The 19316-nt window shown below is 49.7% G+C and overlaps 1 protein-coding gene across 3 annotated transcripts in view; it reads right to left on the bottom strand.

The window, feature by feature from the left end:
• Positions 1-362: 362 nt before the first annotated feature.
• The window catches only part of ANGEL2 (angel homolog 2), a 47325-nt gene continuing 28371 nt past the window's right edge, over positions 363-19316 (bottom strand). For 2 of the 3 annotated variants that reach the window (XM_075339147.1, XM_075339145.1), the window contains 2 exons: positions 15137-15300; positions 366-1030 (listed from right to left, as the gene is read on the bottom strand). In XM_075339147.1, coding sequence (XP_075195262.1) covers positions 882-1030; positions 15137-15300 — 313 coding nt within the window. In that variant the 3' untranslated portion in view covers positions 366-881. Of the gene's footprint in view, positions 1031-15136; positions 15301-19316 lie in introns of all 3 variants that reach the window. The other variant, XM_075339144.1, reaches the window with a different exon arrangement.

The following is a 19316-nucleotide window of genomic DNA, read 5'->3' as shown; positions in this document are numbered from 1 at the left end:
CAGTATTATAGTAGTTCTATTCTTGTACATAGGGGCAGTATTATAGATGTTTTATTCTTGTACATAGGGGGCAGTATTATAGTAATTATATCCTGGTACATAGGAGCAGTATTATAGTAGTTATACTCTTGTACATTGGGGCAGTATTATAGTAGTTATATTCTTGTACATAGGGGCAGTATTATAGTCATTCTATTCTTGTACATTGGGGCAGTATTATAGTAGTTATATTCTTGTACATAGGGGCAGTATTATAGATGTTTTATTCTTGTACATAGGGGGCAGTATTATAGTAATTATATCCTTGTACATAGGAGCAGTATTATAGTAGTTATATTCTTGTACATTGGGGCAGTATTATAGTAGTTATATTCTTGTACATTGGGGCAGTATTATAGTAGTTATATTCTTGTACAAAGGGGCGGTATTATAGATGTTTTATTCTTGTACATAGGGGGCAGTATTATAGTAATTATATCCTTGTACATAGGAGCAGTATTATAGTAGTTATATCCTTGTACATAGGGGCAGTATTGTAGTATTGGGTCATTTAATTATTGACATTGTGGATGAAAAATATGATATGCCTACTACAACAGGAAAAGGTAAAGACTATTTATTTTTTGGTTGAAATAAAGTTTTTAAATTCTTTTACTTTCATAAAAGAAGTTTTATTTTTTTCTTAAGAAAATATTTGCAGATTTTGAACTTTACAAATCGCACAAAATTTAGTAAAACACAAAACCTTCATCATTGTAAACCAATCAATAAAAACACAACTATACAGGCAGGAATAAATAAATGTCTGCATCGATGTTACTCTTTTCAGAAGGTTTAAAAAAAAAAAATAAAAAAAAAAAAAAATTAAATAAAATCCTTTGTTATAACTCCAGGCGGAACTTGGCTAGTAACGAGAGGTGATCTGATGAATTCGTCTCATTCGGAAGACCATTTACGCTCCAGAGATCCTGCTCGGTGAGAAGTGACAACCGTCCGAGGAGCTGCAGTCCATTACTGGGGATATCAGAGCCTGGAAGAGAGACGTGGACATTTCTGGTTACTGTTCATTCGAACTAGATAAGCTGTGTACTTATTATTGCCATTCCTATGAAAAGGAGGGTGACAACCAATATTTCAGCCAATCATTCACTTGTCTGCTGACAGAATTTAAGAAGCAGGGGAAATAAAAAAAAATTCAATATAATAATAATAAAAGAAATAAATAAAAAATTATATATACTGATATATATATATAGCCCACAGATCTAAAAGATATTAAACATGGTCTGTGCACCATCTAGTGTTGGCTACAGGGAACTATCTTACAAACTGGTTTGATACATTTACTATTTTTATTATTTTTTTTTTTACTTTGTTGCATGCAATTATCTCACCGCATCTAAAATAAATAAAATTATTTATCATATTGTACTTCCTTTCTTATGTGATCATTAGGCTGGATTCATAGACAATAAGAAAAATTTACTCCTGGAAAATCTTACATCAGATTCTATTGGTAAATTACATCGGAAATTTGGCAGATGGACTTTGCGCCACTTTTAAAACAAAAATACTTCCACATTGAGTGGGGAAATGAGATGGGCGCGAATCTTTAGCTTTTTCTGTTTGGAAGTGGGAATTTCCAACTGGTGTCCAATGGTTTTAAACACATTAAGCAGAAAATTTAAAAATCAGTCTAAAAAAAAAAAAATATTGGCAAAAAATTAGTAAAGTTAGAAAGGTGTAAATTACCGTCTAATGCTTAAAATTTTCATACAACCCCCCCCCAAAAAAACCCAACCCACCAACATTTCTTCAATATGCATATTAGTTGCGTCACTTATTTTACTTTTATTAGTATCTTTATTTTAGAAAGCAGTGCAGAAGTACACGTTTGGCATGATTGTTAATTTTTTGACAAAAGGAGAGTTTCATAAACAAAATAAATTACCTAATATATGCTCTATTTTATTAATAACTCATTGATTTATTCTAATTTTTATCATACTTGCATTCCTCTTGACACAATTACGAAATTTTTTACCACCTTTTTCAGTATATAAGGATAGAAAAAAAGAGAATTTTGTTTACTTACCGTAAATTCTTTTTCTTATAGTTCCGACATGGGAGACCCAAACCATGGGTGTATAGCTACTGCCTCCGGAGGACACACAAAGTACTACACTCAAACGTGTAGCTCCTCCCTCCGGCTATATACACCCCCTGGATGACAATCTACCCAGTTCAGTGCAAAAGCTGAAGGAGGACATCCACCCATAAGTAGAGAAAGAGTAAAACTCGGAAAGACCAGAACTCTGTCTACTAACAACAGCCGGTGAAACACACGGAACAAAAAACTGCCAACAGGCAACAGGGAGGGTGCTGGGTCTCCCATGTCGGAACTATAAGAAAAAGAATTTACGGTAAGTAAACAAAGAAGGGAATTTTGTTTACTTACCGTAAATTCCTTTTCTTCTAGCTCTAATTGGGAGACCCAGACAATTGGGTGTATAGGCTATGCCTCCGGAGGTCGCACAAAGTACTACACTTAAAAGTGTTAGGCCCCTCCCCTTCTGCCTATACACTCCCCGTGCTCCCACGGGCTACTCAGTTTTGGTGCAAAAGCAAGAAGGAGGGAAAATAATTATAAACTGGTTTAAAGTAACTTCAATCCGAAGGAAACTCGGAGAACTGAAACCATTCAACATGAACAACATGTGCACACAAAAAAACAGGGGCGGGCGCTGGGTCTCCCAATTAGAGCTAGAAGAAAAGGAATTTACGGTAAGTAAACAAAATTCCCTTCTTCTTTTTCGCTCTATTGGGAGACCCAGACAATTGGGACGTCCAAAAGCAGTCCCTGGGTGGGTAAAATAATACCTCGTAAGAGAGCCGTAAAACGGCCATTTCCTACAGGTGGGCAACCGCCGCCTGAAGGACTCGTCTACCTAGGCTGGCATCCGCCGCAGCATAGATATGCACCTGATAGTGCTTCGTGAAAGTGTGCAGGCTCGACCAGGTAGCCGCCTGACACACCTGTTGAGCCGTAGCCTGGTGCCTCAAAGCCCAGGACGCTCCCACGGCTCTGGTAGAATGGGCCTTCAGCCCTGAGGGAACCGGAAGCCCAGCCGAACGGTAAGCTTCGATAATTGGCTCCTTGATCCACCGAGCCAGGGTTGATTTGGAAGCCTGTGATCCTTTACGCTGGCCAGCGACAAGGACAAAGAGTGCATCCGAGCGGCGCAGGGGCGCCGTACGAGAAATGTAGAGTCTGAGTGCTCTCACCAGATCTAACAAGTGCAAATCCTTTTCACATTGGTGAACTGGATGAGGATAAAAAGAGGGTAAGGAAATATCCTGATTGAGATGAAAAGGTGGATACCACCTTAGGGAGAAATTCCGGAACCGGACGTAGAACCACCTTGTCCTGGTGAAAAACCAGAAAAGGGGCTTTGCACGACAACGCTGCTAGCTCAGACACTCTCCGAAGAGAAGTGACTGCTACCAGAAAAACCACTTTCTGCGAAATTCGTGAGAGGGAGATATCTCTCATTGGCTCGAATGGTGGTTTCTGAAGAACCATCAGCACCCTGTTTAGATCCCAGGGTTCTAACGTTCGCTTGTAAGGTGGAACGATGTGACAAACTCCCTGCAGGAACGTGCGTACCTGTGGAAGTCTAGCTAGGCGCTTCTGGAAAAACACAGAGAGCGCTGAAACTTGTCCCTTAAGGGAGCCGAGCGACAAACCCTTTTCCAGTCCAGATTGAAGGAAGGACAGAAAAGTAGGTAATGCAAATGGCCAGGGAGAAAAACCCTGAGCAGAGCACCACGACAGGAAAAGTTTCCACGTCCTGTGATAAATCTTGGCGGACGTTGGTTTCCTAGCCTGTCTCATAGTGGCAATGACGTCTTGAGATAACCCTGAAGACGCTAGGATCCAGGACTCAATGGCCACACAGTCAGGTTGAGGGCCGCAGAATTCAGATGGAAAAAACGGCCCTTGAGACAGCAAGTCTGGTCGGTCTGGTAGTGCCCACGGTTGGCCGACCGTGAGATGCCACAGATCCGGGTACCACTGTTGTTGTGCCGGGACGCCATGAGGTCGACGTCCGGCACCCCCCAGCGGCAACAGATCTCCTGAAACACGTCCGGGTGAAGGGACCATTCCCCTGCGTCCATGCCCTGGCGACTGAGATAATCTGCTTCCCAGTTTTCCACGCCTGGGATGTGAACTGCGGATATGGTGGAGGCCGTGGCTTCCACCCACATCAAAATCCGCCGGACTTCCTGGAAGGCTTGTCGACTGCGTGTGCCGCCTTGGTGGTTGATGTATGCCACCGCTGTGGAATTGTCCGACTGAATTCGGATCTGCTTGCCTTCCAGCCACTGCTGGAACGCTTTCAGGGCAAGATACACTGCCCGAATTTCCAGAACATTGATCTGAAGCGAGGACTCTTGCCGGGACCACGTACCCTGAGTCCTGTGGTGGAGAAAAACCGCTCCCCACCCTGACAGACTTGCGTCCGTCATGACTACTTCCCAGGATAGAGGACGCAGGTGAAACTGCGCGAAAGGGACTGTGTCAGATTTGACTTTGGAAAATTGATGATCCACCCGAAACTCTGGAGAGTCTCCAGGGTAGCGTCGAGGCTGTGTTGGCATGCCTCTTGAGAGGGTGCCTTGATCAACAGATCGTCCAAGTACGGGATCACCGAGTGACCCTGAGAATGGAGGACCGCTACTACAGTAGCCATAACCTTGGTGAAAACCCGTGGGGCTGTTGCCAGGCCGAATGGCAGTGCCACGAACTGCAGATGTTCGTTTCCTATGGCGAAGCGCAAGAAGCGCTGGTGCTCTGGGGCAATCGGAACGTGGAGATAAGCATCTTTGATATCCATCGATGCAAGGAAATCTCCCTGGGACATTGAGGCGATGACGGAACGGAGGGATTCCATCCGGAACCGCCTGGTCTTTACGTGTTTGTTGAGAAGTTTCAGGTCCAGGACAGGACGGAAGGACCCGTCCTTCTTTGGGACCACAAACAAGTTGGAGTAAAAACCGTGGGCCTGTTGCTGAAGAGGAACAGGGACCACCACTCCTTCTGCCTTCAGGGTGCCCAGCGCCTGCCGAAGAGCCTCGGCTCGCTCGGGAGGCGGAGAGGACCGGAAGAATCGAGTCGGGGGACGAGAGATGAACTCTATCTTGTAACCGTGAGAGAGAATGTCTCTCACCCAGCGGTCTTTTATTTGTGGCAGCCAGGTGTCGCAAAAGCGGGAGAGCCTGCCATCGACCGAGGATGCTACTAGAGGAGGTAGAAAGTCATGAGGCAGCCGCTTTGTTAGCGGTGCTCCCAATGGCCTTTTTAGGACGTGACTTAGACCGCCATGCATCAGAGTTCCTTTGTTCTTTCTGAGACCTTTTGGACGAGGAGAATTGGGACCTGCCCGCGCCCCGAAAGGACCGAAACCTCGACTGCCCTCTCCTCTGTTGGGAGAGGTTCTGCTTGGACTGGGGTAAGGAAGTATCCTTTCCCTTGGATTGTTTGATGATTTCATCCAGGCGCTCGCCAAAGAGCCTGTCGCCAGAAATTGGCAAACCGGTTAAACGCTTTTTGGAAGCGGAATCTGCCTTCCACTCCCGTAGCCACAAGGCCCTGCGGACTACTACCGAATTGGCGGTCGCAACTGCCGTACGGCTCACAGAGTCCAGGACAGCATTCATACTGTAAGACGCAATTGCCGAGGTCTGGGAGGTAATGGAAGCCACTTGTGGCGCGGCCGCTTCAATTTTCGCTTGACCTGCTGATATAGCTGGTAGCGCCCATACGGCTGCGAATGCTGGGGCAAAAGAAGCTCCGATAGCTTCATAGATGGATTTCATCCAGAGCTCCATCTGCCTGTCAGTGGCATCTTTAAGCGAGGCCCCATCTTCCACTGCAAGTATGGATCTAGCCGCCAGTCTGGAGATTGGAGGATCCACTTTGGGACATTGAATCCAACCTTAAACCACTTCCGGGGGAAAAGGAAAACGTGTATCCTTAAGGCGCTTAGAGAAACGCTTATCCGGACAAGCATGGTGATTCTGGATTGCCTCTCTGAAATCAGAGTGGTCTAGAAACATACTCTGTGTACGCTTGGGGAACCTGAAGCGAAATTTCTCCTGCTGAGAAATAGACTCCTCCGCCGGAGGGGCTGAGGGAAGAATATCCAGCAACTGATGAATGGATGCAATAAGATCATTCACTATGACGTCCTCGTCTGGAGAATTAAGATTGAGAGCGCTCCCAGGATCAGAATCCTGATCAGCTGTTTCCGCATCATCAACCAGAGAATCCCCCCGCTGAGACCCTAAACAATATGATGTCGAGGGAAATTCTAAGCGGGCCCGCTTAGACGATCTGGGGCTAGGTTCTAAGTCCGAACCCTCCGTCTGGGATGTATGAGATACCCCGTGAGGACATTGTTGGTCCAACTGAGGGGGGTCAGGGAACAATGATTCAACAGAGTCCCTTTGCTGAGATACCGGTCTGGACTGCAAGGCTTCTAGTATCTTAGCCATAGTCTCAGAGAGTTGATCCTTAAAGGCTGCAAACTCAGTCCCCGTCACCTGGACAGTGTCAACAGGTGGCTCCCCCTGGGCCCCTCTTAGCAGAGGATCCGGCTGAGGAAGTGTCACAGGGGTCGAACGCTGTACACAATGAGGGTCAGTGGAACTTGCCGGTAGCTGGGTCTTACATGCGGCGCAGGCAACATAATAAGCCTGTGTTTTGGCACCCCTGCCGTTTATGGGCGCCATGCTATAGTTTTCCCTGAGTAACACAATAGGGTATATAGCCAGAAAGAACTGTGCTCATACAGTGTAAATTATATACAGTACACAAATAATGTACCAATACAATACAGCACCATGGGGCTAGCACCACATGTGCTGCTTACCAGCCGCCTAAGCGGTTGTGAGGCCACCAGAGACCGTGTCTGGGTCTCCCATGAATATGTCCCTCTCTGCAGCGTCGGTGGAGCTGACAGGAATGGCTGCGGCGTCCTGACGAGCTGAGGAAGCTGTGGGCGTGGCCTAGAAAGAGCGCAAAACGGGCGCTCATACTGTGCACAGTGAGGGGAGTGGAGCATGTAAATCATACTCCAGCCCTCATTGCTGCTCGCTCCGTGCAGCGTCCCGCCCTTCCCCTGCCTGTCAGGGCTGAGGGCGGGAGAAAACAAGGGAAACTAGGCCGCAATGAAGCCGGGGACTGTAGTAATAAACGCGGCCGCCGTAAAAGCGCGGTCGCGTGAAAGTCCCCGGCGAACTACAAGTCCCAGCCGCGCCGCAGTGTCCCGTGGCAACGGCGGTCAGTGCGGTAGCCCTTACATATAAACACACTCAGCGACGCTGAGTGTGTAATGGCACATATAGACCCGGTCAGCGCCGCGGTCCCAGGTGCACTAGCACACCCAGCAAAGCTGAGGTGATGCCGTGCGCGGTCCCCATAGGGATACAGAGTACCTTTAAGATGCAGGGCCATGTCCCTGAACGGTATCGGCTCCTATCCATCAGGCTCCACAGGAGTTGTGGATGAAGCCCGGTCTCAGTGCCTGGAGACCGATAAGATCCCACTTCACCCAGAGCCCTAAGGGGGATGGGGAAGGAAAAACAGCATGTGGGCTCCAGCCTCCGTACCCGCAATGGATACCTCAACCTTAACAACACCGCCGACAAAAGTGGGGTGAGAAGGGAGCATGCTGGGGGCCCTATATGGGCCCACTTTTCTTCCATCCGACCTAGTCAGCAGCTGCTGCTGACTAATCTGTGGAGCTGTGCGTGTCTGACCTCCTTCGCACAAAGCAAAAAACTGAGTAGCCCGTGGGAGCACGGGGAGTGTATAGGCAGAAGGGGAGGGGCCTAACACTTTTAAGTGTAGTACTTTGTGCGACCTCCGGAGGCATAGCCTATACACCCAATTGTCTGGGTCTCCCAATAGAGCGAAAAAGAAATTCTCTTTTTCTTTATCGTTCCTTATGGGAGACCCAAACCATGGGACGTTCCAAAGCAGTCCATGGGCGGGAAATAAACCAAACTGAGAAGTAGGCAAAACCTAACTTCACAAATGTGCGACAGCCGCCTGAAGAATGCGTCTGCCCAAGCTCGCATCTGCCGAAGCATGAGCATGCACCTGGTAGTGCTTCGAAAAAGTGTGCAGACTGGACCATGTGGCAGCCTGACAAACCTGCTGAGCCGTAGCCTGGTGCCTGAAAGCCCAGGAGGCACCGACAGCTCTGGTCGAGTGCGCCTTAATCCCCGGCGGGGGAGGCACCTGAGAACACTGGTAGGCATCGGAGATAGCCGACCTGATCCAACGAGCTAGAGTCGGTTTAGAAGCAGCGAGACCCTTGCGCTGACCAGTGGTTAGCACAAAAAGAGATGTGCACCGCCTAAAAACAGCGGTGCGTGACACATAGATTCGGAGCGCCCGCACCAAATCTAAGGAGTGCAACGCCTTCTCAAAGCGATGCACCGGGGCCGGACAAAGAGAAGGCAATGAAATGTCCTGGTTAAGGTGGAAAGGAGACACCACCTTAGGGAGAAAGTCCGGAGTCGGACGAAGAACCACCTTGTCTTGGTGAAACACCAAAAAGGGGGATTCTGAAGAGAGCGCAGCCAAATCTGAAACTCTCCTGAGAGAAGTTATGGCTACTAGAAAAACCAACTTTCTGTGAAAGTCTAGACAAGGGAACTTCCCTGAGAGGCTCAAAGGGGGGTTTCTGTAAGGCCGTGAGGACCAGATTAAGGTCCCAGGGATCCAAGGGCCGCCGGTAAGGAGGAATGATGTGAGATGCGCCCTGCATGAAGGTGCGCACCTGAGCCAGTCGGGCGATACGCCGCTGGAACAATACCGACAGAGCCGACACCTGTCCCTTGAGGGAATTGAGGGACAGCCCTAGCTGTAGACCGGACTGTAGAAAAGACAGGATGGTCGGCAAGGAGAACGGCCAAGGAGCATGGCCGGACGAACGACACCAGGACAGGAAAATTTTCCAAGTCCTGTGGTAAATCTTGGCTGGGTACCACGCTCGCCTGGGCCAGTCCGGAGCAATGAGCATGACTCGACGGCCCTCCATTCTGATCTTGCGCAGAACCCTGGGCAAGAGCGCTAGAGGGGGAAACACATAGGCCAGACGGAACTGAGACCAATCTTGAACCAGTGCGTCTGCTGCGAAGGCTTGAGGATCGTGGGAGCGAGCCACGTAAACCGGAACCTTGTTGTTGTGCCGGGATGCCATTAGATCTACCTCTGGAGTGCCCCACTTGCGGCAGAGTGATTTGAACACTGACGGATGCAGGGCCCACTCGCCGCCGTCTACGGTTTGACGGCTGAGATAATCGGCCTCCCAGTTTTCTACGCCTGGGATGTGGACTGCAGATATGGTGGACTTCGAGTCCTCCGTCCACTGGAGGATTCGTTGAACCTCCAACATCGCCAGACGGCTGTGAGTCCCGCCCTGGTGATTGATGTAGGCAACCGCTGTCGCGTTGTCTGACTGGACTCGGATGTGCTTGCCCACCAACAGGTGGTGAAAGGCTAGGAGAGCTAGAAACACAGCTCTGATCTCCAGCACATTGATTGAGAGGGCTGATTCGGACGGAGTCCAAGTGCCCTGTGCTCGGTGATGGAGAAATACTGCTCCCCAACCGGAGAGACTGGCATCCGTGGTGAGGATTACCCAGGACGGAGTCAGGAAGGAGCGTCCCTGTGACAGAGAGAGGGGCCGAAGCCACCACTGAAGAGAGCTCCTGGTTTGTGGCGACAGAGCCACCAGCCTGTGCAAGGAAGAGATCCGCTTGTCCCAACAGCGGAGGATGTCCAGCTGCAGGGGACGCAGATGGAACTGGGCAAAGGGAACCGCTTCCATTGACGCCACCATCTGACCCAGCACCCGCATGAGGTGTCTGATGGAATGACGGCGGTGCCTCAGCAGAGAGCGTACCGCCAGACGAAGAGACTGCTGTTTAACTAAGGGCAGCTTCACAAGTGCCGGCAGAGTCTCGAATTGCATCCCTAGGTACTCGAGTTTCTGGGTTGGAATCAGAGTGGACTTGGGCAAATTGACAAGCCACCCGAACTGGACTAGAGTGGCGAGAGTGAGCGAGACACTCCGCTGGCAGTCTGCACTGGATGAGGCCTTGACTAGAAGGTCGTCCAGGTAAGGAATCACTGCCAACCCCTGGAGGTGCAGGACCGCAACCACTGCTGCCATGACCTTGGTGAATACTCGAGGGGCCGTGGCTAGGCCGAAGGGGAGAGCCACGAATTGGAAATGTTCCTCTCCGATTGCAAAGCGTAGCCAACGCTGGTGCGAAACCGCAATAGGAACATGCAGATAGGCATCTCTGATGTCGATGGATGCCAGAAAATCTCCTTGGGTCATTGAGGCAATGACCGATCTCAGAGATTCCATGCGAAAGTGCCGCACCTGAACGTGCTTGTTGAGAAGCTTGAGATCCAGGATGGGCCGGAAGGAACCGTCCTTTTTGGGGACTAGAAAGAGGTTTGAGTAGAAACCGCTGAACCGTTCCCGGGCGGGAACCGGAACAATTACACCGTTGGCCTGCAGGGATGCCACGGCCTAAGAGAAGGCGGCGGCTTTGGAGCAGGGGGGGGCGGACAGAAAAAATCTGTTTGGCGGGCTGGAGGAAAATTCTATCCTGTAGCCGTGGGAGATGATATCCCGCACCCACTGATCGGAGACGTGTTGAAACCACACGTCGCCAAAGTGGGAGAGCCTGCCACCGACCAAGGACGTTGCTGGCGTAGCCAGATAGTCAAGAGGAGGCTGCCTTAGTGGCAGCGGCTCCTCCGGCCTTTTGAGGACGCGGCTTTGCGCGCCAGTTGGGTTTACGATCCTTGGCTGCGGTAGTGGACGAGGTCGAGGGCTTAGAGGCTGACCAGTTAGAGGAACGAAAGGAACGAAAATTCGATTGGTTCCTGCTCTGGACCGGTTTCCTGGCCTTAGTTTGCGGTAAGGAAGTACTCTTTCCGCCAGTAGCTTCCTTAATTATGTCATCCAGCTGTTCTCCAAACAGCCGGGACCCAGCAAAAGGGAGACTCGCAAGGTACTTCTTAGAGGAAGCGTCTGCTTTCCACTCTCGAAGCCACAAGATCCTGCGGATCGCGAGGGAGTTAGCGGAGGCCACCGCCGTGCGGTGAGAAGCTTCCAGGATGGCAGACATGGCGTAGGATGCAAAAGCCGAAGCTTGAGAAGTTAAGGCATCCATCTCAGGAATAGAGTCCCTGGTGAGTGAATGCATCTCCGCCAGAGAGGCAGAGACTGCCTTAAGAGCCCATACTGCCGCAAAAGACGGGGAGAACGAGGCTCCTGCCGCCTCATATACAGACTTGGCCAGAAGGTCAACCTGGCGGTCAGTGGGATTTTTAAGAGAAGTGCCATCAGCCACAGCTACGACTGTGCGGGCTGAGATTCTGGACACCGGAGGGTCCACCTTTGGGGACTGGGCCCATTCCTTAACCACCTCTGGTGGAAAAGGGAAACGGTCATCTGAACTACGCTTCAGAAAGCGTTTGTCAGGACAGGCCCTGGGCTTGTTAACAGTGGTCTGAAAGCTGGAGTGGTTAAAAAACATACTTTTAGCTTTCTTAGGAGAGGTAAACTGGTGAATCTCTACCAGAGAGGTTTGTTCCTCTGACTCTGGTGGGTTGAGGTTCAGAACGGAGTTAATGGACACAATCAAGTCACTAACATCCGCATCACCCTCAGACAATCAATGGGGTACATAGAAGTAGCGTCTGAGCCCACAGTAAACGAATCCCCCTCGCCCTGCACGTCGGCACGTGAATCAGAGCCGTGGGACGAGGGAGGAGAAGGGTCCCTGCGTCTCCGTTTAGGGGGACTGGGACCTAGAACATGCTCTGAGGGCTCCGCAGAGCTCTGAGCAGCAGAGTCACCCTGGGAAGGGGTTTGATGCATGGAAAGCAGTGTCCGGGACAGCTGCCCCATGGAGTCGGCAAAAGACTGGGAAATAGCTTGTGAAAAAGATGCTACCCAAGCCGGGGGCTCAGCCACCGGGGCCGGAGCAGCCGAGGGGACCCCTGAGGAGGCTCCAGGCTGAGACACAACCATATTAGCACAGGCATCACAATGAAGAACCACCTTGTCTTGGGTATGTGCTCGGCTCTGGCAGAATGCGCTTACATGCAGTGCAAAAAGCATACATGTTTGCAGCCATGCTCCGGGTGACAGACATGCTGCTGATGGTGGGGCTCTGCAGCAATAAAACACTCCTGTAGAATGCCTGAAAGTGTATATAAAAAGCCCACAACCAGAGGTTGTGGCTTACCACACCACTCTCTGTGTGCCCTCCGGATTCCACAGCTCCAAGTCCCAGTGAAGCGACAGCTCTCCCAAAACAGCAACAGCTGCAGCTCCCAGCGCCGTCCAGTGTAAGAACGCTGAGAAAATGGCGCTGGGAGGAGGAGGGGAGGCATGTATAAGCCCAGGAGCGGGAAAAACGGAGGGCAGAGAGATCCAGGACGAGATACAGGGGAGGGCACATCTCCCCAGAGAGGAGCGTCCTCCCCTCTGCTGGCCGTGCGGTGGGCGGCGCCGTATGTAAAACATGCAGGGAGCCGAAAACGAAACTAGGCCCAAACTGAACCCGGGGCCTAGATTTCAAAACGTGGCCGAGCAGCAGGCACCTTCGGCGCGGTTCTCAGAGGAAACTCCCAGAACCGGCCGAAATTTACAGTAAAGTTACAACACATACTGTCCCCCAAATAAAAGTACCCGGGACCCCTGAAAAACGTCTCAATACTTAGCTCTTGAGACGCAGGGCCATGTCCCTGGAGAGGGGGGTAAACGCTCCTTCCAGCAGGGACCAGACAGGGCTGCAGATGGAGCCGGCCTCCTGCAAGCAGAGAGGACCCACTTCAAACAGAGCCTCGACAGAGGATGCGAAGGAGCTCGGCATGTGAAGGCTCCAGCCTTATTAAAGTCAACCTTAACAGCACCCCGCAGAGTGGGGCGTGAAGGGACATGCCGGGAGTCCAGACTGGACCCGCTTTTCTTCCAAATCTTTAAAAATAAAAATGAAAAATATCAGAGAATGCAAGTGTGTGTGACCTCCTGAAACACAAAGCATTGAACTGGGTAGATTGTCATCCAGGGGGTGTATATAGCCGGAGGGAGGAGCTACACGTTTGAGTGTAGTACTTTGTGTGTCCTCCGGAGGCAGTAGCTATACACCCATGGTTTGGGTCTCCCATAAGGAACGATAAAGAAATACATTCTACTTGGAAAGAATTTTTTTTTTTCCTTTTATATATGTAAGGGTAATACAATTCTCTAATGCAGGACATTGACGCCTGTAGCTCACTGTTGGTCTGGCTGCCTATCATAGCACAAGTCCAGAATCTGATTATTAATAATAACCAGAGTCTGAGAATTTCTATAGTGTTTTTTTTTCCCCTTTTCCCTATTCAAATTCAGAAGCGTCTGAAGTGTTCCCTAATACACTATCGGGACAAAAGTATCAGTTCCCCTCATCGTAAATCATTCAATTAATTTTTATTTATTTTTTTTTTGTCCCATTACCCAGTGTTCTAAAACCCGGCCACTCGTTATGCAGTCCATCTTTACATATGTGGCAGACGGTTCTTTCTTAAAAAGCTCATTGATACCAGCGCAGTCCTGAAATAGGAGCCACCAGGGTAACAAGTCAGCTGATGACATTTCTTCCTCCTGATTATTGCTAGATCCACCTTACTTTATCTGATGGAAAAGTCTGGGTTTGGTGAATGCAAGAAGAACGTTACCTGCGAGACTGCATTGTGCCTAATGTAAAATGTTGTGGAAGGACTTGTTTTTCCAAGGGTTCTCCATCAACCCTTTAGTTCCACTGAAAGGGAACAACCTGTCAATAGATTTTTATGTATAAACCAAAACTACCACCTTCAGCAGCGCCTGTGCTGCATTCCATAAAAGGTGAATGTTGTCCCAACTCCCCCTATATGCCCCCCAAACAACTTTTGAAAACCTCATGCTGTATGTAAATCTTTCGGTCTGGTCTGATGGGCATCCTTGGTGTGGCTCCTGTGCCTCATCTACGCCTCTTGTTATGATTGCAATGGATGATGCCTCCTGTGTCATCCACATACCTGTGTGAAATCTTGCACCTCTGCAGAGCCATCACCAGCTCGAGCAGGTGCACTTTGCTCTACACTGCTGCGGGCAGAGCCTTATACATAAGTGCGCATGTACGAAACGTCAAGGTCTCGGCGCAGGCACGGGATTTTGCAGCTTTGCGCATGTGCACTTCTGTATTAGCCTCTGCCCACAGCAGGGTAGAGCAAAGGGCACCTACGTTAGCCGGTGATGGCGATTCAATGGAGTCAGATAAGGCGCGGCCGATTCAATGGAGTCAAATAAGGAGCGGGCGATTCAATGCAGTCAAATAAGGCGCGGGCGAGTCAATGGAGTCAGGTAAGGCGCGGGCGATTCAATGGAGTCAGGTAAGGCGCGGGCGATTCAATGGAGTCAGGTAAGGCGCGGGCGATTCAATGGGGTCAGGTAAGGCGCGGGCGATTCAATGGTGTCAGATAAGGCGCGGGCGATTCAATGGTGTCAGATAAGGTGCCCCTCGCCTCCGCGAAATTGCAGTGACACTCCAAGTATCGCTGACCCTGCCTCCTGTGACCCCGCTCCACTAAGCCATATCCGCATTGCAAGACACACCCCTAATATAAGGGTGAAAAAAAAAAGTGCATCTTACAATCTGGAGGTACTTTATAACTTAGAGATGATTAGATAGTGGAATAAATAAAGAGGAGTGAGCAAAAAGGAAGATTTATTTTTAATAACCTCTGTTCCTCTTGTCTGTACCATTATCCTCTATGATACAGTATATAGAGTATAAAAATAAGAAAAAGCATATTTTTATATTTTTTTCACTAGTTCAATATTCTGCACACATCTAATAAAAAGCTATATCTGATTTATTCACACCCTTGCAATTAAAATAGTGCAATGACTAATGGAGCTTATTAGGAGACTTTTTGCATCCATTGAAGCCACTGACTATGTACCCGTTTCGCCAATGTTAGGGGTACAAAGGAGGCGACCGCTCGTACCTGGCTGCCTGCACACTTCATTATTAGCAGCAGAGTAGAAGATATAATCAACAGTGATGGCGGATTTGGAGTGGCAGGTTGTGATCTCAGGCATCCCTGTGTCCGGGAAGTAATGAGAGTACACAGAGGACAGGCTGAAGTGATGATGCAAACTGGACTCCACCCTGCGGAAAACAAACAAGAAAAAAGAAGTACATATTAATTAAAAGGGGAAAGTGATTACAACATGCAAAATTATTACTTTGCTTAAAGGGTGTCAGGGATAGCCCAAAAAAAAAAAATCACAGATTTATGGATGAGGCAATGGCAGCTTTCACTACTAGACAGATTATTAGGTAACGCCCAGTGAACGTATAGTATATACTCAACAGATTCCAGCTCATGGAATATATATTCACACACAACTTAATTCGGTCACTGCAACTTCAAAATAACAAATCGAACTACTAGCGGCTATCATCGTTTTACAGGCCAATTGTATACCCAGGTTGTGTACGGCTTTGGTAATGCGATTTATAGAGCAAGAGGAACAAAGCTATTACATTTTATATATTTAATCAGAAACGTAAAACAGGGTTTATAAAAATGTACAAAAGATGTTACAAAATGGCAACAAAACTATAAAGCATATACAAGAACATAAAATAAAAAGGATAAACAAAAGCGCTTACACTTCTGTGTAGGGTTGTCCCATATTTTTACTGGAGCGCTTCCCTCCAAGAAGAGAATTGTGCCACCCCTGCGATCACAGGTCTATGCTTGACCTGTGATCGCAGGGGTGGCAAAGAAGGGAATTTTGTTTACTTACCGTAAATTCCTTTTCTTCTAGCTCCTATTGGGAGACCCAGACAATTGGGTGTATAGCTTCTGCCTCCGGAGGCCACACAAAGTATTACACTTTAAAAGTGTAACCCCTCCCCTCTGCCTATACACCCTCCCGTGCATCAAGGGCTCCTCAGTTTTGGTGCAAAAGCAGGAAGGAGGAAACTTATAAATTGGTCTAAGGTAAATTCAATCCGAAGGATGTTCGGAGAACTGAAAACCATGAACCAAAAGAACAATTCAACATGAACAACATGTGTACACAAAAGAACAACCAGCCCGAAGGGAACAGGGGCGGGTGCTGGGTCTCCCAATAGGAGCTAGAAGAAAAGGAATTTACGGTAAGTAAACAAAATTCCCTTCTTCTTTGTCGCTCCATTGGGAGACCCAGACAATTGGGACGTCCAAAAGCAGTCCCTGGGTGGGTAAAAGAATACCTCGATAAAAAGAGCCGAAACGACCCTCCTCTTACAGGTGGGCAACCGCCGCCTGAAGGACTCGCCTACCTAGACTGGTGTCTGCCGAAGCATAGGTATGCACCTGATAGTGTTTCGTGAAAGTGTGCAGACTAGACCAGGTAGCTGCCTGACACACCTGCTGAGCCGTAGCCCGGTGCCGCAATGCCCAGGACGCACCCACGGCTCTGGTAGAATGGGCTTTCAGCCCCGAAGGAAGCGGAAGCCCAGAAGAACGGTAGGCTTCAAGAATCGGTTCCTTCATCCACCGAGCCAAGGTTGACTTGGAAGCCTGCGAACCCTTACGCTGGCCAGCGACAAGGACAAAGAGCGCATCTGAACGGCGCAGGGGCGCCGTGCGAGACACGTAGAACCGTAGTGCTCTCACTAGATCTAATGAGTGCAAATCCTTTTCACATTGGTGAATTGGATTAGGGCAAAATGAAGGTAAGGAGATATCCTGATTGAGATGAAAAGGAGATACCACCTTAGGGAGAAATTCCGGAACAGGACGCAGAACCACCTTATCCTGGTGAAAAACCAGGAAGGGGGCCTTGCATGACAAAGCTGCCAGCTCCGACACTCTACGGAGTGATGTAACTGCCACTAGAAATGCCACCTTCTGCGAAAGACGTGATAAAGAGACATCCTGCAGCGGCTCGAAAGGTGGTTTCTGAAGAGCCGTTAGCACCCTGTTAAGATCCCAGGGTTCCAGCGGACGCTTGTAAGGTGGGACTATGTGGCAAACTCCCTGCAGGAACGTGCGGACCTGCGGAAGCCTGGCTAGGCGCTTTTGAAAAAATACGGATAGCGCCGATACTTGTCCCTTAAGAGAACCAAGTGACAAACCCTTGTCCATTCCGGATTGAAGGAATGAAAGAAAAGTGGGTAAGGCAAAAGGCCAGGGAGTAAAACCATTATCAGAACACCAGGATAAGAAGATCCTCCAAGACCTGTAATAGATCTTGGCGGACGTCGGCTTCCTGGCCTGTCTCATGGTGGCAATGACATCCTGAGATAACCCTGAAGACGCTAGGAGCCAGGACTCAATGGCCACACAGTCAGGTTGAGGGCCGCAGAATTCAGATGGAAAAACGGCCCTTGTGACAGCAAGTCTGGGCGGTCTGGAAGCGCCCACGGTTGACCCACCGTGAGATGCCACAGGTCCGGGTACCACGACCGCCTCGGCCAATCTGGGGCGACGAGAATGGCGCGACGGCAGTCGGACCTGATCTTGCGCAACACTCTGGGCAGCATCGCCAGAGGAGGAAATACATAAGGTGGTCGAAACTGCGACCAATCCTGAACTAATGCGTCCGCCGCCAGAGCTCTGTGATCTTGAGACCGTGCCATGAATGCCGGGACTTTGTAGTTGTGCCGTGACGCCATAAGATCGATGTCCGGCGTTCCCCAGCAGCGACAGATCTCTCGAAACACGTCTGGGTGAAGAGACCATTCCCCCGCGTCCATGCCCTGACGACTGAGAAAATCTTCTTCCCAGTTTTCTACGCCCGGGATGTGAACTGCGGAGATGGTGGAGGCTGTGGCTTCCACCCACTGCAGAATCTGTCGGACTTCCTGGAAGGCTTGACGACTGCGAGTGCCGCCTTGGTCGTTCTTGTCGAGGGAAGTCGACCTCCTGTCCCATTTGCGGAGAATGTCCCACTGGAGCGGCCGCAGATGGAATTGCGCGAAGGGCACTGCCTCCATCACTGCCACCATCTTCCCCAGGAAGTGCATGAGGCGCCTTAAGAGGTGTGACTGACCCCGAAGAAGTGATTGCACCCCTGCCTGCAGAGAAAGCTGTTTGTTCAGCGGTAGCTTGACTACCGCTGACTGTGTATGAAACTCCATCCCGAGGTAAGTCAGTGATTGGGTCGGTGTCAACTTGGATTTCGGGAAGTTGATGATCCACCCGAACTGCTGGAGAGTCGCCAGAGCGACGGTAAGGCTGTGTTGACACGCCACCTGAGAAGGTGCCCTCCTCTGGCCTTTCTCCGGCCTGCTGGACGAAGAGGATTGGGGCTTGGCGGAGGGACGAAAGGACCGAAACTTCGATTGTATTTTCCGTTGCTGAGGTCTCTTAGGTTTGGATTGGGGTAAGGAGGAGTCCTTTCCCTTGGATTCCTTAATAATCTCATCCAATCGTTCGCCAAACAATCGGTCGCCAGAAAACTGCAAACCGGTTTAGAACCTCTTGGAAGCCGAGTCTGCCTTCCATTCGCGCAGCCACATGGCCCTGCGGACTGCCACAGAATTAGCGGATGCCACCGCTGTACGGCTAGCAGAGTCTAGGACTGCGTTCATGGCGTAGGAAGAAAAAGCTGACGCCTGAGAAGTCAAAGAGACAACCTGCGGAGCAGAATTACGTGTGACCGCATTAATCTCAGCCAGACAAGCTGAGATAGCTTGGAGTGCCCACACGGCTGAAAAAGCCGGGGCAAAAGACGCGCCCGTGGCATCATAGATGGATTTCACCAGGAGCTCTATCTGCCTGTCAGTGGCATCTTTTAGCGATGAACCATCTGCCACCGAAACCACAGATCTAGCCGCCAATCTAGAGACTGGAGGATCCACCTTGGGACATTGAGCCCAACCCTTAACTACGTCAGAGGGGAAGGGGTAACGTGTGTCAGTGAGGCGCTTAGTAAAGCGCTTGTCCGGAACCGCTCTGGGCTTCTGGACAGCATCTCTGAAGTTAGAGTGATCGAAAAACGCACTCCGTGTACGCTTAGGGAACCGAAACTGGTGTTTCTCTTGCTGAGAAGTCGACTCCTCTATAGGTGGAGGTGGGGGAGATAGATCTAACACCTGGTTGATGGACGAGATAAGGTCATTTACTAAGGGTACCTTCACACTTAGCGATGCAGCAGCGATCCGACCAGCGATCTGACCTGGTCAGG

The sequence above is a fragment of the Anomaloglossus baeobatrachus genome, chromosome 3 (genome assembly GCF_048569485.1).
Source record: "Anomaloglossus baeobatrachus isolate aAnoBae1 chromosome 3, aAnoBae1.hap1, whole genome shotgun sequence".
In the NCBI taxonomy this organism is placed as follows: domain Eukaryota; kingdom Metazoa; phylum Chordata; class Amphibia; order Anura; family Aromobatidae; genus Anomaloglossus; species Anomaloglossus baeobatrachus.
This window is presented reverse-complemented; position numbering and strand designations above follow the sequence as displayed.